Raw genomic sequence first — 26,563 nt, 5'->3', positions numbered from 1 at the left:
GTTTACTGTCTTCATACCATTTTGTCTGCAGCATTGTGGAATTTTCAATTTAGAGCTTTCCCAGAAGCTACATGCGTATGTCTAATATGCTTTTAGTTTGCTATTTTTGCACTAAGTAGGAACAAAAATAAGTAATATTAACCATGTGTTTGAATAGTCAGTTGCTTAGCAGCCTCCCATTAAGAATACAAGCTTGACTAGTATTGTATTACATAAGTAAAAGATTGCATAAAATGTGAGATGAGAGGCATTTGACTATACTCAAACAATCTGCCATCACTATAGCATAATCACCAAGAATTTATAATGAGTTTGATGTATACAGTGCATTTCACTTAATGGCATAGATAAACCCTAGGAACCTTGTTTGGTGTTAGCAATTACATGGCCATTACACTAGCCATCAGTCTGTGCTTTTATAGAACCCGGTGGCTGATTTTTTTCCGCATAACTCTGGCAGCCAATTGTAGGACAGGAAACCAGGAAATATCAGTTAGAGGCAGACTTGGCTGATAGTTTTGTCAGGCTATGGCTGCAATAATGGGGTACACACAGGCATGGCGTGGCACAGAATGTACTTTGGCTGCATGAAGCAGAACTGCTATTTCATTTAGTTATGATTGGCAGATTAAAAGCACACATACTGTATATTTTAGACACACTAATGTATGGAAACAGGATTCCATTAACGGAAATAAATGGATCGAAGCTTAATTTAGCTTAAAGGTGAGAAAGGATTCGAGGTCTGAATACACCACGTTTTATCCTTGTGTTTGGCTGACAGTTCTCAAGCAGGAACAGATATGTTTATTTTCAAACAATATATATATAATAGCAGTCCATTTATGATTGCATATTGCAAGGCAGCAAAGCTAAATCAGTATTTCTTCAGTCAACCCAAATTGGTGTTACTTTAGTAGAAGCAGACACTCTGTGGAATAGCAGCCAAAACAAAACGATAAAGAATTGCACACCTATAGGCAGCGGTTGCTGGTGCTGGATCCTAAGGCAACTGTGATCCATACAATCAAATGAGGGATCTGCACACAGGCTTCAATCTGGAACAAATCAAGTTTATTGTTTCATCATACATGTAAAGACATCTGACCATACACCAATGATCATTTTGGGGCCATGTTGGTCCTTTTTCTCAAGGCAAGGGCAGAAAAAAAAACATACATACAACACTATAGGTGCACAGAGCTATATATTCCCTTGGTGCATATATACAGTATATACAGTATATATCTCTGTGCACCTGTGGTGTTTTATATATGTTTTTTCTGCCCTTGACTTGAAAAAGTGGACTGGATTTGCCCCAAAACGATTGTTGGTGTAGGGTGAGATGTCTTAACATTGAAGCGGATCCCTCCTGGAATAGAAGTCAGACATTTGACAAGAGAACAAGCATTTCTAAGAGATTAGTGGTCTGATTAAACTGGCTACAGGTTAACTTATCAACATGGATGCAAACCCCTATTTGCGTTTGCCTCTCTATTGTGGACATAATCTGCAGAGCACACCAAGCACTCTAACATGCATATACTGACTTTGAGTAAACTTAATCTTGAGCCCTCCCCCCTCCACCACTCCCCATAACACATAGTTGGTTAGAGGGGGTTCCAACAAAAGTTTAGCAAAAAGTCTAGTGGAGCAGGAAATGATACAGGATAAGGGGAAATTGCTTCCAGAAATTATCTCAGTTCTTGGCTTATAGGGCAGCTTGTAACTTATGCCATCCGTAGGTGCCATTTGGGCATCAGCTTGTCAATATTATAGTAAAAAATAAAAAAAAATCTGGAATGCATAAAAATGCAAAAAAATCAACAACGCAAAATCCCCACCTGATGGACTTTTTTGGAACTGTATTGTGATTGTGCTGCAAATTAATCGGACATAATTGAAGTCTACGGTAGCAAATGGTGTCCGTTCCCGCTAATCGCCACATGCAAAACCCAGACTCATCTGTCCTATTTGGTTTTGCCACCACTGACAGCTGCGGACTGGTCCATTGCAGGGGAGAAGCAGGTCGAAGCCCAGGAGAAGCATGGGGCACCCCATTGGTTTTCAAAAAGAAATAAGAATCCTGCTTCAATCAAGAAGGCAAATTCTCATTGGTTCATTGTGGACAAATGATAATCCTACCTGTTGCTAGGTAGAACTCCAGTTGATTTTTTACAATCTAGTAGGGAGCCCCATGTTTCTGCCAGGCTCTGATCTGTTTTGGGATGAGTGGAGGAGCGACAACAGTGGTAGATGTCTGCGGACGGTATGGCAGAGGAGGAGTGGCAACAAGAATGGAGAAGGTGCAAAATGGCAGGTATGTTGACGAAGCAGAATGGATGCCAGGGCATCCTGAGCAGATATGCCTACTGCACCATTTCTGCATATGCTGTGTTTGCATTGTAGTGTGAACAAAGTAGAGAAACACTTTTTTTTGTCTGTGAAAGGTCTTATTTACCCAGGTGATTGTATATGCCATGGTATAGCTAATACAATATAATATGAACTTCAAGAAGAGAGAATACATAAACACAGATGTCTAAAGGAAATATACCCACACAAACAGTAATAGTACATCCTTTTGACTCCCACCACCAACTGGAACAGGAGTTGGTGATCCTCGTCTTGTTCATAGCCATGCTTATGTATGACTGTAAGAAGTAGAAGTGGTAAAGGAGGCACCAATTCCATAAAAATTCCTTTTATTTGCAGCTAGCCAGAATGATATACAGTGGTTTCAGCAATATGGGTTACAGAAAGTAGCCTGTTTTGTGAGTTTTCTTGCTTCGTCAAAGGCAGTGCACATCAGCTGTTCCACCCCCTGCAAGCATCTGGTGCCTTCATCTCCTGACCATGTATGAGTGTGACCACTGCCCTGAGTATAGGCAGGGCATGCCCAGTTAAAGGAGGCCATTCACGCAGGTGCAGTACAGTTGTGCTCCTATGCAGAGGGTATCACAACCACGAGGAACATATTCAACAATTTTATTGATTATATTTAGAAGGACCTGGGGCCATATGCAATTCACTTTTTCACCTGAGTTTTCTCCTAGGTGATATTTTTAAACTTGTCAATAAAATGCCTTTTAAGCCCCCAGAAGGCAAGAAAATGCTCAAAATAATTTTGTTAGTACTTTTCCCCCAATGTTTTGCTACTTTTTTAGTTGAAAAGTACTGAAAAGTTATTTAAAATCAAAGATGAAAAATTATCTCCTAGGAGAAAACTCAGGTAAAAAAGAGAATTGCATATGGCCCCTGGTGTTGGAAAAGTGGAGAATAACAAGATCAGGGAAGCCTCTGGTCTATCAAACGTCTTCCCTCGACTGTGGTGTATATATATATATATATATATATATATATATATATATATATATATATATATATATAGTGTTTTGTGTCTTGAAAGACTTCAGTTACACCTTCAGCGGGAACTCTGATTACTCATTAGAAAATAATAACAAACAAAACAAAACAATATAAAAAAGTATTGAAACTGGATAACGTGTGATGCAATTGCAATACAATAAATCAAACATTTTTGAATAAAATAAATAAGAAAAATGATATACAGAGCAGCAGAAACATTTATTAGCTATCCAGTTACATTTGGAAGGGCTAAACCTTAAATAAGCAACAAAATTGTATCAACACAAAGAGAGATATTCATTTATAATCTGCGGGTTACGTGTAAAAATATCCAAATGCATCAAAATACATACTCCGGGTAAATGGGGTCTGATTTATTCACCTTGTCAGTAAAGAAATAGACTTGCTGGTATTATAGAGCACATTTTAGTTCCTTTATGCATATAAAGACATTTTATAATGTAAATGCAGCCGACAGCCAATGCAGCTATCTTGATGCAAATCTGAATTCGTCCTCAAGGTCACAAAATTGGATCATTGTTGCTCATGTCGAGAGCTATTTAATCTGGAATTTGTTCTTTTAATACACATTGTCTTTTCCATTACGTTTAACCTCTTTTCTTATATTGAGGATTTGTTTTTCAACAGAATGAAATAAAATACATCTTTCTATAGAAGCCAAAGAGGGGATGTTTGCTTTAGGAATTGACCACGCTTGATACCAAATATGCATACAGGCAGGTGTGCACTATTTGGCGTTTTTAAAATTATAAAAGTATTCAGGCAGTTTGGGTAGAGGAACTAAAGGAACCCCAAACATCCACTATGAAACTCACAGAGAAGTTCAACAGTGCCTTTTCAACTTAGTATTGATTTGATTGGCTCATTCAAAGCATACAATTTGACATAAAATTTATATGCAAGTCAGATTTCTTTGCATCTCATGGACCATCTCTGTCAAATGGTAGTACAAGACACTGCTGTGGATCTACTGTCAGTGCAAAAAACAAGCATGGTTCTACCACCAGTGCTACATATAGTTATGTCTCTACCAGGGCAGCCATCAGGGGGGGGGGGGGAACTGACACACACTGCAGTGAGGGGCCCAGGGCTTTTGGGGACCCTGGGCCCACCACCCCAAAGTGCTGGAAGGGCCACATGTGGCTGACTAACCAGCACACCACGTTCCAGCAGTGAGAGAAGAGTGACATCAGCACTTGAACGTGGGAAGCAGATGAGTGAGCCCACTACAGCAGATTTTCTATACTGGGGCACCACCTATATCTGGCTACAGGCCACCTATACTGGGCCATCACCTATACCTGGCTACCTATACTGGGGCTGGAACCACCTATACCTGGCTACCTATACTGGGCCACCACCTATACTGAGGGCACCATCTGTACCTGGCTACCTATACTGAGGCACCACCTATACCTGACTACCTTTACTGAGGGCACCACTTGTACCTGGCTATCTATACTGGGGCACCACCTATACTTGGCTACTTATACTGGGGTGCCTATCTGTACATGGCTAACCTATACTGGTGCACCCCCTATACCAGACTACCTATACTGGGGGCAACTATACCAGGCTACCTAAACCGGGGCACCACCTATAGTTGAATACCTATACTGGGGCACCTGTATCTTGCTGGCCTATACTGGGGCACCAGCTAGACCAGGCTACCTATACTGGGGGCATCCACACCAGGCTACATATACTGGGGCACCACCTATAGCTGGCTACTTATACTGGGGGCACCTATGCCTAGATACCTATACTGGGGGCACCTATACCTGGCTAGGGCCGGTGGACAAGCTGAGACAGAAGGGGACAAGAGGTAACACGGGGGAACAGAGGTGGACAAAAGAGGCACAGGGAGAAAAGAGATGAGACAGGAACATGAGGTCACACAGAGGGACACAAAAGAGGCACAAACTGAGGTGAGACACAGGGGGACAAAAGAGGCACAGGAAGAAAAGAAGGGGACAAAAGAAAATGGATAAAGGATAAAAACGGACAAACACTAAGGTGTTTTGAATTCACTAAGGTTATAAATCTATAACACCTTAGTGAATTCAAAATTAGATTTTACCCATGAGGAAAATTACCAAATGTTTGATAAAGTGTTTGATAAAGCTCTGTGAATTGAGGCCTATGTGGCCAGGCTGAAATCCAATAGTCTGTGTAACACAGAGGTGTAGAGGTAGTGGGTGCTTTTTGCCCTTTGAAACAGGCACTATGCAAATCAAGTCTGGAGACAGCCACTGTGATTTAACAACACCAGTCTTTATATTTGCTGTATTTACAGACCACTTACAGGGAAAACAAACAAACAAATAAACAAAATCCTTGTCACTAGATTGGTTTCTAACTATGACTTTGAGCGAATTTGGACTTAAGCACGGGTTCAGAAACAGATACTTAGCTAAGGAGAGGGAAGCCTCCCAATTCTATTAAGGCTTCCCTTGCTGTCCTCCAGTCCCCCGTTGCTCACCAGGATGCCCTTTAACATCAGGGCCACATTCCTCAACTGTCACAAGTGGCTCTAGCTTACTGCGCAGGCTAAGCCTTGCTTGCTCAATTGCAGAATGGCTGCCCTCAATGACATCCCTAATACAATTGCCGACAAGCCTTTGTTGGCAATCTTCTAAAGGGTCGACACTCAGCAATGGGAGACTGGAGGACAGCAAGGTAGGCAAGAGGCTTTTCTCTTTTTAGGCAAGTATCTGTTTTTATACCTAAGCTTTGGCTTGGGTACACTTTAAATGTGAGAGTCCTCTCTATTGGGAGCAAAGCTACTGTTTGTCACAAACCCGCAGAATAGAACAGGAAGTCCAGGGGCGCACCTTGACATCCTCGGGCCCCCCTGCAAAAAAAAAATCCAGCCCCCCTCCCATTCAGGGGCAGGAGGGGTCGCAGCATAAGAGGAGAATGTGGCAGATCGGTGAAGAGGGGGGAAATTCCCCCCCCCCTCCCTCACCTCGGGCTCTGCTCTCAGCGCTCCCCCTCCTGCAAACATTGGTGGCAGCGGGCAGGCAGCAGCAGCGGCGGTGGCGGCAGGATGAATACATTACCTCCTTCTCGCTGGAGGACTTCCGTTCTCTAAGAGAGCTTCTTGCAACTTCCTGTGTAAACAGTAGAGTTGGGCCGAACGGTTCACCTGCGAACGGTTCCATGCGAACTTCCGTGGTTCGCGTTCGCGTCCCGCAGGCGAACCTTTGCGGAAGTTCGGTTCGCCCCATAATGCACATGGAGGGTCAACTTTGACCCTCTACATCACAGTCAGCAGGCCCATTGTAGCCAATTAGGCTACACTAGCCCCTGGAGCCCCACCCCCCCTTATATAAGGCAGGCAGCGGCGGCCATTACGGTCACTCGTGTGCTGCCTGCGTTAGTGAGAGTAGGGCGAGCTGCTGCAGACTGTCTCTCAGGGAAAGATTAGTTAGGCTTAACTTGTTCCTGTCTGGCTGCATACCTGTTCTGTGAACCCACCACTGCATACCTGTGCTGTGAACCCACCACTGCATACCTGTGCTGTGAACCCACCACTGCATACCTGTGCTGTGAACCCACCACTGCATACCTGTGCTGTGAACCCACCACTGCATACCTGTGCTGTGAACCCACCACTGCATACCTGTGCTGTGAACCCACCACTGCATAACTGTTCAGTGAACCTGCCACTGCATACCTGTTCTGTTCAGTGGACCCGCCACTGTATACCTGTTCATTGAACCCACCACTGCATACCTGTGCTGTGAACTCACCACTGCATACCTGTTCTGTGAACCCACCACTGCATGCCTGTTCAGTGAACCCGCCACTGCATACCTGTTCTGTTCAGTGGACCCGCAACTGTATACCTGTTCAGTGAACCCGCCACTGCATACCTGTTCTGTTCAGTGGACCCGCCACTGTATACCTGTTCAGTGAACCCGCCACTGCATACCTGTTGTGTTCAGTGAACCTGCCACTGCATACCTGTTCTGTGAACCCGCCACTGTATACCTGTTCTGTTTAGTGAACCCGCCACTGTATACCTGTTCTGTTTAGTGAACCCGCCACTGCATACCTGTTCTGTTCAGTGAACCCGCCACTGCATACCTGTTGTGTTCAGTGAACCTGCCACTACATACCTGTTCTGTGCTAGCAGCGGCCGCTGTAATAATTTTTCTGGTGCGTGTACATGACTGCCTAATTTTTCTGGCTGCACTGCGGGCAGCTGCAACAACAAAAGAAAAGGCATGTACATGCGCCCATTCCCCTTCGTGATCATTACCTTGCCGTGGTGAAGGGGCTTGCGTATCACAATGAAGCAATGACCGGCGCCTAGATGAGTGTCTCGGGGGGCACACCCACGATAATAAGGTCGTTGCCTCATTGTGGTCAGACCAAATTTGATCAGCTGGACAGTCACTGTTCTGTCATTCAGCTACATCAGCCAGGCGACCATATGGGCTGTAAAGCCACCAAAACCTGCACTCTCGCCATGGTGCGCACCAGTCCAGCACGGCCGTCACTACACAAACAGCTGTTTGCGCTGCGTTACACAGTGAGTTTGGTGTGTCAGTGTGAAGCAGTACCTTAATTACACTACCTGATTGATGTATACACATGCAAGATGTTTGAAAGCACTTTAAGCCTGTCATTTAGCATTCAATGTGATTTCTGCCCTTAAAACGCTGCTTTGCGTCAAATCCAGATTTTTCCCGGGGACTTTTGGCATGTATCCCACTCCGCCATGCCCCCCTCCAGGTTTTAGACCCCTTGAAACATCTTTTCCATCACTTTTGTGGACAGCATAATTTTTTTTTCCAAAGTTCGCATCCCCATTGAAGTCTATTGCGGTTCGCGAACTTTAACGCGAACCGAACCTTCCGCGGAAGTTCGCGAACCAGGTTCGCGAACCTAAAATCGGAGGTTCGGCCCAACTCTACAGGAAGTTGCTCTTAGAGTACGGAAGTCCTCCAGCGAGAAGGAGGTAATGTATTCATCCTGTCGCCACCGCCGCTGCTGCTGCCTGCCCGCTGCCACCAATGTTTGCAGGAGGGGGAGCGCTGAGAGGAGAGCCTGAGGTGAGGGAGGGGCAGGGCCGGTTGAAGCAACAATGGGGCCCCAGGGCAAAATAAACCCCCCCCCCAACAGATACCCCAGAGCAAAAATTGGCATTAAGGGACCTTTTTTGCAGCTGGTATAGTCAGGGTTTGAAGCCCCAATCGGTTGGAGCTCCACATTCTGGCTACCCCAGCCTGCATGGGGGACAAGGGGTTAAAAAGTTTCAGGAAAGGGGACCCCACGTAATTTTTTTTTTTTAATTCCCACACTCTAAACATAAAAAAAAAATTGGGAAGATAGGAAAAAATGCCAGGGATCTTCATACAGCCATATTGCTGTATAGCGATCCCTGGCCAAAGCGCTGCAGCTGCGTATGGACCCCCTGGAAACTCCGTCAGGAAATGTATTGCTCTTTCTTTTGATACATGTAAAATTACACTACCGTTAGGTACTAAAAGTGACATTTATCGCATTTAAAAGTATACTTTTTTCCTTCGAAACTTTAACATCAATTTTCTCAAAAACTATAAGGTCTTTTTGAAAAATAGTTTTTTCCTCTTATTCCCAATGATCTCCTTAACATATCCTGCAAATTTAGGGTTTCTAGAATTTAAGGTGGATTTGCTATTAACCATTAAAGTCGGCAGGTTTTTAAATGTGTATTTTTTTTCCTTTGAAACTTTAAAATCGATTTTCTCAAAAACTATAAGGTCGATTTGAATTTTTTTCCTCTTGTAGCCACTGGACGCCCCTACAAGCTCTGGGGCCCTGGGGCAGCTGCCTCCTTTGCATCTATGGTAGCGCCGGCCCTGGGGAGGGGGGGGGAATTTCCCCCCTCCCCACCGATCTGCCACACTCTCCTCTTATGCTGCGACCCCTTCTGCCCCCAAAAGTCCCTGAGCGGGGCCCTAGGAGGGCCCCGGGCCCCCCCGCGATGGCTGGGGTCGCATCCCCTATTGGTGCGCCAGTGAGGAAGTCTGTTAACAGCATTTTTATTATTATTGATTTTTAAAACGCCAACATATTCCATGGCACTGTCCAGACATGGGGTACATAATACAATGGTATACACAAAATATGGATACTGGTACATAATGCATAATTGTTGGACAAAATAATTACAGGGACAAATTAACACGTTTAACAAAATGTATAGCAAACTACAAGACATAACTCTTTAAATGCTAAGGAATTTGTGGTGTATTATCCCAGGAAGGGGACATGATAAAACAGCCTTCTTGATGATCCTTTAAATCAAATTTAGTGTAGAATGGGAGGGTGAATAGACGCCCTAAAAGGAAAACACGGAGACAACGGGAGCCGCAATAGTGTAATATGTCTCACGAGTCAAACTTTTGGTGTTAGGAAGGTGGTACTCACAAAGGAAGGTTGCAAGAGGAGCAACCAACCTGGAGATGCATAAACCTGACTCCACTCGGGTGTCTAAGATAACTGAATGCGATCGCACTTCTCATGTACAAACAACCACTGGTCCTGATGGTGGTAGAGCCCCACAGGGTCAGGGTACACCTTTCCAAAGGAGGGTGAACAAGCACAAGAGGAAGGAGAAGAGGCACCCAAGGGTATAATAAAACTAAGTTAAAACCAATTAAATGAGAAAAGCATTTATTATGCACGGGCAACGCGTTTTGTGGGTCTATGCCAACTTCCTTAGGCCAATTGAAGTGCCAAAGGGTGCTTGTAGCCTGAAATGTAGTATAAATTAAGAGGTGCCGAAGAGGTGCTCTGATTGAGGCTACAAGCTATCTTTGGCACTTTGAGGAAGTGGGTACAGACCCACGAAATGCATTGCCAGTACATAATAAAGTTCATTATGTCTTCATTGAGGTAAGCCACCTCATACTTTTTTTATTTAATTGGTTTTAACTCAGTTTAACTCAGTTAACTCAATTGGTTTTAACTCAGTTTAACTCAGTTAACTCAATTGGTTTTAACTTAGTAACTCAGTTTTATCTCAGTGTTAACTCATTTGAATCTGATACATGCTGCACAATATTTTCAATAACAGTCAGCAATATTTCACAGCATATTACGTGCAAGAGAAAAAAGCAAATGAAAGGGAGAATACTTTTAATTAGCATATACCAGAGTTCTTAATTAATTACAGAGCTTCAAAGGTGGAGTTTCCACTACTAAAACATGTCAGGAATAAATAACTAAATACATAGACAAAATTAACAGGCAAAAAAATGGTCAACCTTAATATGACCTTTCATTCACGCTAGGTTCGATCTGTGAGAAATGCAGGTAAAAGCAATAGCCGACAAGTATATAGTTTTATTTTTTTTAAGAACAGTCCAAGCCCTTAACTTTCCAACTGGATAAAATGAATACACTTGGAAGAAAGCCAGTTTAAGCTCTTTAAAACCCACACACCGCCAGAATCCTAAAGTTACACAAGTGTTAAAAGCAAATATTGGAGTCGGCGGACTCCTATCTCAGCTTTTGTATTGGAAGGCTTTTACATTTATGAAAAGGGGGCTTTTAAATGAAGTGTATCTGATGTGCTTAAAACAAGGGTTGAGGAGATAAAGAGGAATTTGAGAAGGGAGAGCGAACCCTCCTAATATAGAGAAGATTTATGCCAATTAATTCACTGCTTACAAATTCAGGTAATTTTAACATCTGGAACAGACTTACTGTAAGCACTAAGTGAATAGCCCATTAGAACATTTGCAGATAGATTTGTCTTAAATTACTTTATTGGATTTTGCATGAGTATTTTTGTTACATGTTGGCGGCATTTGAATATGTGTTAAATTCTAAGTGCTTATATTAAAGAATAAACTTTGGCCAAAAAAGAAATGGTTGAGAGTTTGACAGAAATATTGCATGGAGATTGATTTAAAAGTGCTGTGGACGTGTTTGGCAAGCATTAAAAGTGTGTACGCATGTGAGCGAGGAATCAGCAATTTAACATCGTCCTTATATAAGCGGCTACAAACTTTTACTGAGGTCAGTCTACCTCCGTAATGTTAGTCCTGAAGTGAAACCACAGACTTATAGAAGCTGCAGCTTTTGACTTGGAACTGGTATATACTGTACTTGTTCTGATCATTAATTCACCAACCAATAAAGTTAGGGGTAGCACTGTAACAATAGAAATACAAAAGGGGAAAAGAGGCTCCCAGGGTATCAATAAAACTAGGTTAAAAACTCATGGTATAGAAAAAATGAGGTAGCTTATCTCAATGACAAAGTGATGTAGATAATACATTTTAATATGCACTGGCAACACATTTCGTAGGTCTATGCCCACTTCCTCGGGCCAAATAAAGTGCTAAAGGGTGCTAAGAGCAGAGTCTAAGGCACCTTAGACTCAGCAATGAATTACAGCAATGGTAGCTCCCACATCACTTCCAAAATATTTTTTTAAAATCCCAAGTCCTGCCAAACCTTTATCAATTTTTTAGTATCACAGATAGGGGCTATAATGTCAGGTACAGTAAGTTGTTGCAGCATGGTGGCATAGTGGGCAGCACTTTTGCTTTGCAGTGCTAAGGCCAAAGGTTCAAATCTAGGCCAGGGGAATAACTGCATGAAGTTTCTATACTAACTCTGGTTTCTTCTCACGTCCCCAAACCATAATGGCCTTGTCTTCAAAACTGTAGTTTCATTGGCTTTTCCCAAACAACTGGCCCTTGACTAAGACAACAATATCAGATTCAATTATAGCAGTTTACTAAAAAAAAAGCCTCAAATTCGCTGCTGTGCAGTTGCTTAGAGTCTTATATGGAAACACAATATACAGGTATTAGTTAACAGTTCCTGCTGTTTATACAACTCTATGGGTCTGTTCACATCTCTGCATTGTAACGGATAGCATTAGGCCACATTCAAACTAGGTATGAGTACCCCCAGTATAGGTAGCAAGGTATAGGTACCGACAGTAAAGGTTAGCCGAGTATGAGTGCCCCAGTATAGGTAGCCGCCCACTAGACAGGTATAGGTGCCTCCTGTATAGGTAGCCAGGTATGGGTGCTCCCCTCTGCAGCGGCACTCACTCACCAACTCCATGCATTACAATGCTGAGGTCACTCTCTTCATCAGTGTTTCAGCATCCTCTCCATGGTTACAGCTCTCACATGTAAAGTGAAGCAATGTACCCATGCAGAGGATGTTGGGGGCGCTGCTGAAGAGTGATGTCAGCCTGGAATTCATAGAGCTGGTGAGTGAGTGTCCTCTCACCGCTGCGTATGAGACACCACTGAAGGCCCCTGAGATCGGCCTTTGAAGGCTTTGATTTGCTGGTCATGATCATGTGTTAAACCAGGAAGTCATCACAGCAAATCAGAACCTTACAAATCTATCAGCTGATCAAATGCTTCTCCATGAGTTCTCCTAAGCATTGCCATCCCTATGCATGTTGTAATGTGAGCAGTGCCAATTGCATTTCACACACAATTTAATGCATGGATTTTTTTTTATGGGCACAGTGTGAATTTATCCTAATGAATTCTTAGTGGAATGACATATAAAGCAATGTATAAGATATTCAGAGCAATATAAAAACATAATAATAATAATAATAATAATAATAATAATAATAATAATAATAATAATAATAATAATAATAATAATGATAATAATAATAATTATTATTAATATTATTATTAATATTATTATTATTATTCTCCTCCAGTAAAATGCTATATAAAATGTGTATTATAGTGAGTGCATTATAATATCATGTGGATGTGCCTCCGTTTTAATTAGTGCACTTGAAACAAAAAGAAAAAGAAAAACCGAGAGCCCAATATAGTGCAGTAAGTCTAGCAATTGTTGGCAAAATAATTAACAGATGTGGACTGGATATACTCACAAACACGGGTTACCACATAAGCAACCACTTGAAATGCAGGTGGGGAGTATTAGAACCTGACCCCACTCAGGTTTAAGAAGTCGCTCTCTGTAGATAGAAAGAAGGGGAGAGTCCCCTCCACCCAAGGTGGACTATATACTGTGCCAATTTGGACAGAGACGCCAGGCAGGTTAAAATGATCTAAAAACAACTAAAAAGGAGTACAGGTGGACTTACCTCCTGAAATGATGGACAATCGAGATTGTTCAAATCTCAAATAACAATTTTGTTTTTAGATCATTTTAACCTGCCTGGCGCCTCTGTCCAAATTTGCACCGTTTTAATTAGGTTTCATAAGATTTAATATTGTACGTGAATTTAATCTATTACAAACATCTAATAATGTATGGTGGCTTCACTGGCTTGTAAGCCTGCTGATGCCATACAAGTGTAATAGAATAGCATGAATTTCCTCACTTAAATCCAGGGACACCACCTTTGTAATACAGTGAATGTTACCAATTCTGCAACATGCAGGAGGAAGAAGACAAGGCTTCCATTTCCTGTGTCAACTCTGATTTAATGAAACTGATATTTTACTAACTAACCTTAGTAAAGTAGGTTTTTGTAATTACCATAGTTTATTGAGGTTCATCTGGCTGAAGTTAATTATAAGAGATGTTCCTGTACACCTTTTCTGGAAAAATTCCTATCAAGCCAGCCTAGGCTCCTAGACCAGAGTTCCTTTCTGCGGGTCTATGTACTTCATGTCAGTCTTTTCAGTAGCTGTCATCATGATCTGATATGACCCAGACTAGGGTCCTATTGCAGTGGGTAGAAATAATGAATGAGATGCAAATAATAACAAACTGCATGTTCATTTATTGCAAGTTGTATGCAGCTTGTTGTTACACAGCAGGGTATGTGATTGACCCAATTCCAAGCTGCATGCAATTTGCATCACATTTTTCATTGACCATCTATAGCAGGGGTGTCAAACTCAAATACAAAGTGGGCCGAAATTAAACACTTGGACCTAGTCATGGGCCAACCTAAATGTCTACTGGTCACCTATCTCCCTTATAAAGTTCCCTGGTGTCTAATGGCTCTTCTCCAACTAGTGTTGGGCGAACAGTGTTCGCCACTGTTCGGGTTCTGCAGAACATCACCCTGTTCGGGTGATGTTCGGGTTCGGCCGAACACCTGATGGTGTTCGGCCAAACTGTTCGGCCATATGGCCGAACTAAGAGCGCATGGCCGAACGTTACCCGAACGTTCGGCTAGCGCTGTGATTGGCCGAACGGGTCACGTGTAGTGTTGGGCGAACATCTAGATGTTCGGGTTCGGGCCGAACATGGCCGAACTCCGAACATAATGGAAGTCAATGGGGACCCGAACTTTCGTGCTTTGTAGAGCCTCCTTATATGCTACATACCCCAAATTTACAGGGTATGTGCACCTTGGGAGTGGGTACAAGAGGAAAAAAAATTTAGCAAAAAGAGCTTATAGTTTTTGAGAAAATCGATTTTAAAGTTTCAAAGGGAAAACTGTCTTTTAAATGCGGGAAATGTCTGTTTTCTTTGCACAGGTAACATGCTTTTTGTCGGCATGCAGTCATAAATGTAATACATATAAGAGGTTCCAGGAAAAGGGACCGGTAACGCTAACCCAGCAGCAGCACACGTGATGGAACAGGAGGAGGGTGGCGCAGGAGGAGAAGGCCACGCTTTGAGACACAACACCCAGGCCTTGCATGAGGACAAGAAGCGTGCGGAGAGCAATTTGCATTTTGTCGCCATGCAGTCATAAATGTAATACAGATGAGAAGTTCAATAAACAGGGACCGGAAACGCTAACCCATCACAGATGTTCATTGTTCATGTTACTTGGTTGGGGTCCGGGAGTGTTGCGTAGTCGTTTCCAATCCAGGATTGATTCATTTTCATTTGAGTCAGACGGTCTGCATTTTCTGTGGAGAGGCGGATACGCCGCCGATCTGTGACGATGCCTCCGGCAGCACTGAAACAGCGTTCCGACATAACGGGCAAGCCAGCACCTCTATTGCGTACATTGCCAGTTTGTGCCAGGTGTCTAGCTTCGATACCCAATAGTTGAAGGGTGCAGATGGATTGTTCAACACAGCTACGCCATCTGACATGTAGTCCTTGACCATCTTCTCCAGGCGATCGGTGTTGGAGGTGGATCTGCACGCTTGCTGTTCTGTGTGCTGCTGCATGGGTGTCAGAAAATGTTCCCACTCCAAGGACACTGCCGATACCATTCCCTTTTGGGCACTAGCTGTGGCTTGTGTTGTTTGCTGCCCTCCTGGTCGTCCTGGATTTGTGGAAGTCAGTCTGTCGGCGTACAACTGGCTAGAGGAGGGGGAGGATGTCAATCTCCTCTCTAAAGTCTCCACAAGGGCCTGCTGGTATTCTTCCACTTTGACCTGTCTGGCTCTTTCTTCAAGCAGTTTTGGAACATTGTGTTTGTACCGTGGATCCAGAAGGGTATAAACCCAGTAATTGGTGTTGTCCAGAATGCGCACAATGCGTGGGTCGTGTTCAATGCAGTCCTAGGCCGAAGAGGTCATAGCCTAGGGTCACAAAACCTGTTTATTTGGGCAATTTCAATGGTGGCGAGTCTGACGTACATAAATCGCAGCAATGGCCGTTAGCAAAGTCTGAATCTCACGAAATGTCTCATGCAGGTAGAAGACATATTGTTAGACTTGGGCTCCAAAGATGGGTTCCCTACATCTCTGCAAACCAGAGTTACAGGGCTCCAAACTTGGTAAAATCCCCCATAGGCTTTCATTGGGCCTCCTATTTACAGTTCCAAAATCTCACATCTTTTCAAAGGGCAATTACTCAGCAGTGGCAAATTTTCTAGCATTGTAGGGACCCTTAGGGGGAACATGACTGGTGAGTTTCGGGCCCCTAGGCCAAAGAGGTCATAGCCTAGGGTCACAAAAACCTGTTTATTTGGGCTATTTCAATGGTAGTGATGGTGACGTACATAAATCGCAGCAATGGCCGTTAGCAAAGTCTGAATCTCACGAAATGTCTCATGCAGGTAGAAGACATATTGTTAGACTTGGATTCCAAAGATGGGGTCCCTACATCTCTGCAAACCAGAGTTACAGGGGTCCAAAATTGGTAAAATCCCCCATAGGATTTCATTGCCTCCCTATTTCACTTTCCAAAATCTCACATCTTTTCAAAGGGCAATGGCTCAGCAGTACCAAATTTTCTAGCATTGTAGGGACCCTTAGGGGGAACATGACTGGTGAGTTTCGGGCCCCTAGGCCGAAGAGGTCATAGCCTAGGGTCACAAAAACCTGTTTATTTGGGCTATTTCAATGGTAGTGATGGTGGCGTACATAAATCGCAGCAATGGCCGTTAGCAAAGTCTGAATCTCACGAAATGTCTCATGCAGGTAGAAGACATATTGTTAGACTTGGATTCCAAAGATGGGGTCCCTACATCTCTGCAAACCAGAGTTACAGGGGTCCAAAATTGGTAAAATCCCCCATAGGATTTCATTGCCTCCCTATTTCACTTTCCAAAATCTCACATCTTTTCAAAGGGCAATGGCTCAGCAGTACCAAATTTTCTAGCATTGTAGGGACCCTTAGGGGGAACATGACTGGTGAGTTTCGGGCCCCTAGGCCGAAGAGGTCATAGCCTAGGGTCACAAAAACCTGTTTATTTGGGCTATTTCAATGGTAGTGATGGTGGCGTACATAAATCTCAGCCATGGCCGTTAGCAACGTCTGAATTTCACGAAATGTCTCATGCAGGTAGAAGACATATTGTTAGACTTGGATTCCAAAGATGGTGTCCCTACATCTCTGCAAACCAGAGTTACAGGGGTCCAAAATTGGTAAAATCCCCCATAGGCTTTCATTGGGCCTCCTATTTACCGTTCCAAAATCTCACACCATTTCAAAGGGCAATGGCTCAGCAGTGGCAAAACTTACCAGTCATGATCCCCCTAAGGGTCCCTACAATGCTAGAAAATTTGGTACTGCTGAGCCATTGCCCTTTGAAAAGATGTGAGATTTTGGAAAGTGAAATAGGGAGGCAATGAAATCCTATGGGGGATTTTACCAATTTTGGACCCCTGTAACTCTGGTTTGCAGAGATGTAGGGACCCCATCTTTGGAATCCAAATCTAACAATATGTCTTCTACCTGCATGAGACATTTCGTGAGACTCAGACGTTGCTAACCGCCATGGCTGAGATTTATGTACGCCACCATCACTACCATTGAAATAGCCCAAATAAACAGGTTTTTGTGACCCTAGGCTATGACCTCTTCGGCCTAGGGGCCCGAAACTCACCAGTCATGTTCCCCCTAAGGGTCCCTACAATGCTAGAAAATTTGGTACTGCTGAGCCATTGCCCTTTGAAAAGATGTGAGATTTTGGAAAGTGAAATAGGGAGGCAATAAAATCCTATGGGGGATTTTACCAATTTTGGACCTCTGTAACTCTGGTTTGCAGAGATGTAGGGACCCCATCTTTGGAATCCAAGTCTAACAATATGTCTTCTACCTGCATGAGACATTTCGTGAGACTCAGACGTTGCTAACGGCCATGGCTGAGATTTATGTACGCCACCATCACTACCATTGAAATAGCCCAAATAAACAGGTTTTTGTGACCCTAGGCTATGACCTCTTCGGCCTAGGGGCCCGAAACTCACCAGTCATGTTCCCCCTAAGGGTCCCTACAATGCTAGAAAATTTGGTACTGCTGAGCCATTGCCCTTTGAAAAGATGTGAGATTTTGGAAAGTGAAATAGGGAGGCAATGAAATCCTATGGGGGATTTTACCAATTTTGGACCCCTGTAACTCTGGTTTGCAGAGATGTAGGGACCCCATCTTTGGAATCCAAGTCTAACAATATGTCTTCTACCTGCATGAGACATTTCGTGAGATTCAGACTTTGCTAACGGCCATTGCTGAGATTTATGTACGTCACCATCACTACCATTGAAATAGCCCAAATAAACAGGTTTTTGTGACCCTAGGCTATGACTTCTTCGGCCTAGGGGCCCGAAACTCACCAGTCATGTTCCCCCTAAGGGTCCCTACAATGCTAGAAAATTTGGTACTGCTGAGCCATTGCCCTTTGAAAAGATGTGAGATTTTGGAAAGTGAAATAGGGAGGCAATGAAATCCTATGGGGGATTTTACCAATTTTGGACCCCTGTAACTCTGGTTTGCAGAGATGTAGGGACCCCATCTTTGGAATCCAAGTCTAACAATATGTCTTCTACCTGCATGAGACATTTCGTGAGATTCAGACTTTGCTAACGGCCATTGCTGCGATTTATGTACGTCACCATCACTACCATTGAAATAGCCCAAATAAACAGGTTTTTGTGACCCTAGGCTATGACCTCTTTGGCCTAGGGGCCCGAAACTCACCAGTCATGTTCCCCCTAAGGGTCCCTACAATGCTAGAAAATTTGCCACTGCTGAGTAATTGCCCTTTGAAAAGATGTGAGATTTTGGAACTGTAAATAGGAGGCCCAATGAAAGCCTATGGGGGATTTTACCAAATTTGGAGCCCTGTAACTCTGGTTTGCAGAGATGTAGGGAACCCATCTTTGGAGCCCAAGTCTAACAATATGTCTTCTACCTGCATGAGACATTTCGTGAGATTCAGACGTTGCTAACGGCCATTGCTGCGATTTATGTACGTCAGACTCGCCACCATTGAAATTGCCCAAATAAACAGGTTTTGTGACCCTAGGCTATGACCTCTTTGGCCTAGGACTGCATTGAACGCGACCCACGCATTGTGCGCATTCTGGACAACACCAATTACTGGGTTTATACCCTTCTGGATCCACGGTACAAACACAATGTTCCAAAACTGCTTGAAGAAAGAGCCAGACAGGTCAAAATGGAAGAATACCAGCAGGCCCTTGTAGAGACTTTAGAGAGGAGATTGACATCCTCCCCCTCCTCTAGCCAATTGTACGCCGACAGACTGACTTCCGCAAACCCAGGACGACCAGGAGGGCAGTAAACAACACAAGCCACAGCTAGTGCCCAAAAGGGAATGGTATCGGCAGTGTCCTTGGAGTGGGAAAATTTTCTGACACCCATGCAGCAGCACACAGAACAGCAAGCGTGCAGATCCACCTCCAACACCGATCGCCTGGAGAAGATGGTCAAGGACTACATGTCAGATGGCGTAGCTGTGTTGAACAATCCATCTGCACCCTTCAACTATTGGGTATCGAAGCTAGACACCTGGCACAAACTGGCAATGTACGCAATAGAGGTGCTGGCTTGCCCGGCAGCCAGCGTTATGTCGGAACGCTGTTTCAGTGCTGCCGGAGGCATCGTCACAGATCGGCGGCGTGTCCGCCTCTCCACAGAAAATGCAGACCGTCTGACTCAAATTAAAATGAATCAATCCTGGATTGGAAACGACTACGCAACACTCCCGGACCCCAACCAAGTAACATGAACAATGAACATCTGTGATGGGTTAGCGTTTCCGGTCCCTGTTTATTGAACCTCTCATCTGTATTACATTTATGACTGCATGGCGACAAAATGCAAATTGCTATCCGCACGCTTCTTGTCCTCATGCAAGGCCTGGGTTGTTGTGTCTCAAAGCGTGGCCTTCTCCTCCTGCGCCACCCTCCTCCTGTTCCATCACGTGTGCTGCTGCTGGGTTAGCGTTACCAGTCCCTTTTCCTGGAACCTCTTATATGTATTACATTTATGACTGCATGCCGACAAAAAGCATGTTACCTGTGCAAAGAAAACAGACATTTCCCGCATTTAAAAGACAGTTTTCCCTTTGAAACTTTAAAATCGATTTTCTCAAAAACTATAAGCTCTTTTTGCTAATTTTTTTTCCTCTTGTACCCACTCCCAAGGTGCACATACCCTGTAAATTTGGGGTATGTAGCATGTAAGGAGGCTTTACAAAGCACAAAAGTTCGGGTCCCCATTGACTTCCATTATGTTCGGAGTTCAGGTCGAACCCCCGAACATCGCGGCCATGTTCGGCCTGTTCGACCCGAACCCGAACATCTAGATGTTCGCCCAACACTATCTTCAACCCATATAAAGTTTCCCAGCATCTAGTGGTCCTCCTCCTTCTATACAGTTCCCTGGTGTCTAGTGCCCCCTCCTTCCCCATACAGTTCCCTAGTGTTTAGTGCTTGGCCCCTACCTCTTCCAAATGTCTTTCCTGGTGCTCTAGGGCTTCAAATCTAATATAGCTTCCCTGGTGGTCTAGAATGTGCCAAACTTAATGCAAATTGGGAAACCACTTGAGGGCCAAATGTAATAGCTCTGAGGGCCAGATTTGGCCCTCGGGCCGGAGTTTGACATGTGTGATCTATAATAATAATGCTTGCAAATTTTCGCCAAAGTCATTTTTGCATCCAAAATGCTATTTTGGATTTCAAGAAAATGTTCACGAAAATAGCTTGTATTTAATGTTTTTTCGAAAACGTGGAAAATCTTTATTTTACCGTAAAAACACAATACTGTTGCAGTGAAAAAATTTTACCGTGAAAATGTGCGAAAAGCAAAAAATGCAAACAACATCAAAACGTATTTTTTTTTATGGCATGTTCACTTGAAAATTGAATGTAGCATTATTGTTGTGAAAATCAATGCAAAAAGAATATTGGCATTTTCGCTCATTACTGATCTATAGCAGTGAGTGCTCATAGTATTCCTACTTACAGTACCTTTTAGTTTAGAAAGGCATACTTGAACTTATAAAATCTTAGTGATGCACTATAATTTTTTTTTTACTTTGCAGTTGCTGTAAGCTACTCATAAAGGGATTCTGCAATGAGAGAAATATGGAGGTTGCCATATATATTTACTTTCAAACAATTCCAATTGCCTTGCAGTCGTGCTGATCCTTTTGGCTGCAGTAATGTCTGAATCAAACACCTGAAACAAGCATATGACTAATATGGCCATACATACTTTAATAAAAGTATTTAGGTTCATACACACACTAGATTAAACTTGGCAGAAGCAGCCACTAAAGACAACTTCTGACAAATGCAGTGTGTGTACAGCACCACCTGACTCTCCTCAATACGTTGGTGAGAGATCCAGCATGCTAGATCATCTCGCCCAGCTTTATTCATGTTTTGCTCTTCCCCTTCATTTGTGTGCTGCACATTGTCCTGCTGATGCCCTCCACAGAGACAGAACCTGCTGCTAGCCTGATGGCTAGGGACATGTCTGAACAGATTTGTTTGTGAACTGTCACCATTGGCCACATTCACCATAACCCTTGCATTCAGGGATAGTCATAGTCAGCCAACTTCGCTACACTGAAACTACGCGTAGTTTTACACAATTACGTGTAGTGTGAAGCGTAGTGTATGCGGACGCTTATGCCCTTTTGCGTAAAAATTTCCACATTAATTCCCCTTTAAATGCTTTTACCAGGAACTCTTCTATGCGTACATTCCCTTTTACAATGCGTAATTTTGTAAGCATACAATCTTACTCGGAAAAACAGACGTGAGTACCGCATTCGTAGTTTACTTGCAATACACATGTAAACTATGCATAGCAGGCGTAAACTACGCGTATCAATACTCGTAAGCGTAGTTTTGAAACTTCACCTACGAACTACGATGCGTAGATGCGAACTACAATGCGTAAATTCGCACTGGCGTAGTTTCTGCTCATCCCTGCTTGCATTGCATTCTGTGTAACAGCAGTAATGTGGGGATCGGGAAACTGGTGCTGCACGTTACCCACACTGTGTTGCATACAGTGAAGTTTACAGTGTAATGAAAAGTATGCTTTACTGTAATTTAACGGAAGTGTTTTGCAGTAATGCCCTGCAGTACAATGCAGCATCCTGTTATACCGCAAAGCTACAGCTGCACTGTGATGTCACATAGCTGGTGCACTGCAGTGGGCCATTACACTGCAACACACCACTTGGAAAGAGGCCCGAGGGATCGTGTCCCAATCCCTGTCAGGCAACATTAATCTCTTGTGTGTACCCATCTTTAGGCTGGGGGCCTACTAGAGCGCTTCCTGAAGTACATGCCAATCGCAGGCAATCGGCAAAGCGCTGAAACAGTGGGACCCCATAAGAGTGCAGCATTGTGATTATAGAGCAATCGTAAAATCACTGAATGCAGCATTTTTTTTATGATCCCGTAGAGTTCGCATTGAAGGAATGCAGAGGCCAATCCCATTCCTTTATGATTACTCTGAGAATTGAACACAAAATCGTGGTACTTTGCAATTGTGAACTCACAAGTGGTTGCAAAATTGAAAAAAATTGCTCATAGTGGGCCCAGGACTAAGGGTGTGTACACACACAGGGACGTAACTACAGGGGAGCAGCCCCTGAAACCACAGGGGGGCCCAGATCCGTGAGGGGGCACCAATTACTAACCTTCACTTCCTCCAAAAAAGGTTGTCCATCCATTAGATCAGGTGTTTTTGTGGCTACACTTGTTATGGATGTGAAGATCCTGATGGCCACACTTGTTTTATGACCCTTCCAAGATGGGCCCCCAGGCTCTGAGTGTCACCAACGGGAGGGAAGGGGGTGAACATTGGAGACCCCATCAAAGTTTTGCTGGAGGGCTCCTTGATTTGTAGTTATGCCACTTACACACATCCAATTTTGAATGGCCAATTATACCACTTGTTTGTAGTATGAGAGATTAGCTACTATGTTGATAGAATGCAAAACCTGTTGGCCCGCATACTACATGGAGATGGTAAAATTGGCAATCATTTTCCAGTCAAAATTGGATGTGTGTACACACCCTTGAATACACGGGATCAGCAGGACCACCAGAAGATTGGTATAGTTTTTTTTACATCCCTATCACTATAGTGTTTCTTTTAAGTGACATCTGACTCTAAACTTGGTACAAAGGCTTCTAGGTAATGGGTCAGTAGTACTGGCAAAACTTGAATGAATTGAGAAAATGGGTCTTAGAATTTTGGTGATATGCCCAACACACCTCTATGCCCCCACCCTGTAGAAGTACAAGCATTTTTTACATTGAAACTTATCTGTTCACTTGTTTCTCTCTTTGTTTTGTTTGATAGATTAGACATTTTTCTTATTTCTTTTCAATTTTTGCTCTAGCTGAACCTTGAGTAACCAAGCTGTCAGCCAATTAAATAGGTTGCCAGTCCTGATTACCCTTCTGCAAACTTTCATTTCATCTCTGCTATTCCTGTTTCTTGTGGAATAAAACACAGGCTCTAGTGTGGTTCAGGTGAGCCCACGAGAACGTCCATAGGGAAGTTCTGCTAACGTGATTGGTGCACAGCTCCCTCCTAAAGGGCTAGGTTGTAGTAATAATACACCCAAACCATTTAGCCAGTTAGAATGCTTCAAGTTGTAGACATTGCCATGATTGGATAACTATTCTACATGGGCTTTCATGCTGGTTCACTTCAACCATACTAGCTTTAACCACTTCACCACTGAGGGGTTTTACCCCTTGAGCACCAGAGCAATTTTCACCTTTCAGCGCTCCTTCCATTCATTCGTCTATAACTTTATCATTACTTATCACAATTAAATGAACTATATCTTGTTTTTTCCGCCACCAATTAAGCTTTCTTTAGGTGGGACATTATGCCAAGAATTATTTTATTCTAAATATGTTTTAATGGGAAAATAGGAAAAATGTGGGAAAAATTTCATTATTTTTCAGTTTTCAGCCATTATAGTTTTTAAATAATGCATGCTACTGTAATTAAAACCCATGAAATGTATTTGCCCATTTGTCCCGGTTATAAAACCGTTTAAATTATGTCCCTATCACAATGTTTGGCACCAATATTTTATTTGGAAATAAAGGTGCATTTTTTTCAGTTTTGCGTCCATCCCTAATTACAAGCCAATAGTTTATAAAGTAACAGTGTTGTACCCTCCTGACATAAATATTTAAAAAGTTCAGTCCCTAAGGTAACTATTTATGTATTTTTTTTAATTGTAAATTTTTTAATTTTTTTTTTCATTAAAAAAAAAAATGGGGAGTGTGGGAGGTAATTTTTTGTGTATAAGTAATGTATTTGTATGTGAAAAATGCTTTAGGGTGTAGTTTTACTATTTGGCCACAAGATGGAAACAGTAACTTTTTGCTTAATGCGACCTCCAAGCGTCCTCCCGGACGCTTGGAGGAAGTACTAGGAGGCTGGGAACGGGGTTTTTTTCACAATGATCGCGCTGCTTTGGGGAGAAGCAGCGGATCATTGCGGGGCTTAGATCAACGAACGGGAATAGATTTTCCCGTTCATTGATCTCCGGTCGAGCGGCCGGTGGCGTGTTTACGAGCGGGAGTGTGCGCTAGAGCGAGCGGGAGCGTGGGCAGCTGCGGGAGTGGGGAAAGTACTGATTTCTCCGTCCCTGGGGGCTAAAGGATGGAAAAAGGGACGGAGAAATTCGTACGGGTGGGGGTAAAGTGGTTAAAACACATTCGAAGTAAACCTTTAGAGTAACCCAGTAGGGAGAGGGATATGAAGAATGATATTTATTTTTAAACTATACCAGTTTCCTTGCTGTCTTGATGATCCTGTGTCTATCATACTTTTAGCCACTGACCCAGAATGAGCATAAACATCAGGTGCATGCCATATTAGCCACACCACATGCTTGTTTCAGGCGTGTGATTCTGGACACTATTGCAGCACAACTACTAGGCAACTGTCATTCTTTAAAAAGAAATAAACATAGCAACCTCCATAGTCTTATCACTACAGTTAAATAAGAAAACACCGAGAGCCCAATATAGTGTAGTATGTATTGGAAACCGTGGATAAATGTAAGTGTGAAATGAATATACTCACAAACATGGGTTACCTCTTAGGCAACCACTGTAGATGCAGGTGAGGAGATTAGACCTGTCCTCACTCAGGCCTAAGATGTCGCTCTCTGTAGAGCAGAAAAGTAGGGGTAGGTCACCCCTCCACCAGGGGTGGACACAGTATTATCATAAGAGAACTGAGGCGCCAGCAGGATAAAAGGTAATACAAATTTTAAAATTTGCTGGGAGGCAGTGGTAGACTTACCTCCAGAAAGCAGACTCAAAAATACTGTCTGAATTAAACAAATAAATTTATTATTGGTACCCCAAAAGATGCAACGCGTTTCGCAGGCACAGCCCGCCTAATCAGGCAATAAGATAGGGGACAAACAGTAGCTCGTCAGTAGCACGAATAGCGCCTCACACGGCATGTACTCAGCTGCTGCATGCTTGCAAACAAACAATTACAAATAATAGCCTAAACCCTCATACATCAAAACTGCACTTATGATGATAAAAACATATTAAAGAGTTTACCTGAGTCAGTAAAAGTTGATGTGTCTGAAGAGTTGGTTACATTAACCAAAACAAAACAATTGTCCATTTCCCTTTCAGACAGAGGTTAATTGTGCAAAGTTTTCTCTTCTGCAACTTCCTCAAAAACAAGCCAAAATGTGTGTGAGGTTTACGTTGTCATTCAGACTGCAGAAAAGTATATTGCAGGCAGGAAACTGTACTTAGTTTGGACTGTTGATTGCATTCTAATGCACCTTCCTATACAGGCAAACACCTCCTAAGTCTCCATCAGCTGCTTTTGTTTATGTAGGAAGTTTAAATAACTCTGTCCACTCAGCTGATTCGGTGGGATGGGCTTTGTGCGCAGCTGGGAGGAAACTGAAAGTAAAACATAAGCTCTCCTTATAAACAGATTCATCAGCTGACATTTCATGATAAAAAGTTTGCTTACACAATATTAAGCAGAATCAGCTGCATTTTTCCCCCTTGCAAGATATGAACTTCCGTTTGCATTTGCATCAACGGTTTTGAACTTACTGCACTTCACAGGACACTTATTTCAGGGTCTCATTAGGTAGAGTTTCATGTTGGTGGTTCAAGAGTGTAAACGTTCTTTACATTTGTCAGTCATAGTCTTAAATAATGCAATTTGTATGCTGTGATAGTGCAATCTGTATGCCATGTTAAAGTATTTATACCCTCATTAGTTTTGAATAAGTGTGTACTATTAAAATTAATGTAACTTTATAGCTTAGAAAAAACATAGTAAAAAGTCAATTAGACAAAAAGAAAAAGAGATTGTTTACAGGTAGTTCCCAGTTATCAAATGAGATAGAGACTGTAGGTTTGTTGTTAACCTGAATCTGTTCTTAAAGGGGAACTTCAGCCTAAACAAACAAACTGTCATTAAGTTACATTAGTTATGTTAATTAGAATAGATAGGTAATATAATCTCTTACTCACCCTGTTTTAAAAGAACAGGCAAATGTTT

At 42.9% G+C, this 26,563-nt stretch overlaps 1 protein-coding gene across 1 annotated transcript in view; it reads right to left on the bottom strand.

Annotated features, from left to right (window-relative positions):
* Positions 1–25,851, bottom strand: part of LOC137522536 (uncharacterized) — a 728,649-nt gene extending 702,798 nt beyond the window's left edge. The window contains exon 1 of the mRNA XM_068242619.1: positions 25,594–25,851. Coding sequence (XP_068098720.1) covers positions 25,594–25,660 — 67 coding nt within the window. The 5' untranslated portion in view covers positions 25,661–25,851. The remainder of the gene's footprint in view (positions 1–25,593) is intronic.
* Positions 25,852–26,563: the final 712 nt, after the last annotated feature.

This window comes from Hyperolius riggenbachi, chromosome 6 (assembly GCF_040937935.1).
Source record: "Hyperolius riggenbachi isolate aHypRig1 chromosome 6, aHypRig1.pri, whole genome shotgun sequence".
Classification (NCBI taxonomy): Eukaryota; Metazoa; Chordata; class Amphibia; order Anura; family Hyperoliidae; genus Hyperolius; species Hyperolius riggenbachi.
The sequence above is the reverse complement of the archived record's forward strand: the minus strand, read 5'-3'. Positions and strand labels throughout refer to the sequence as shown.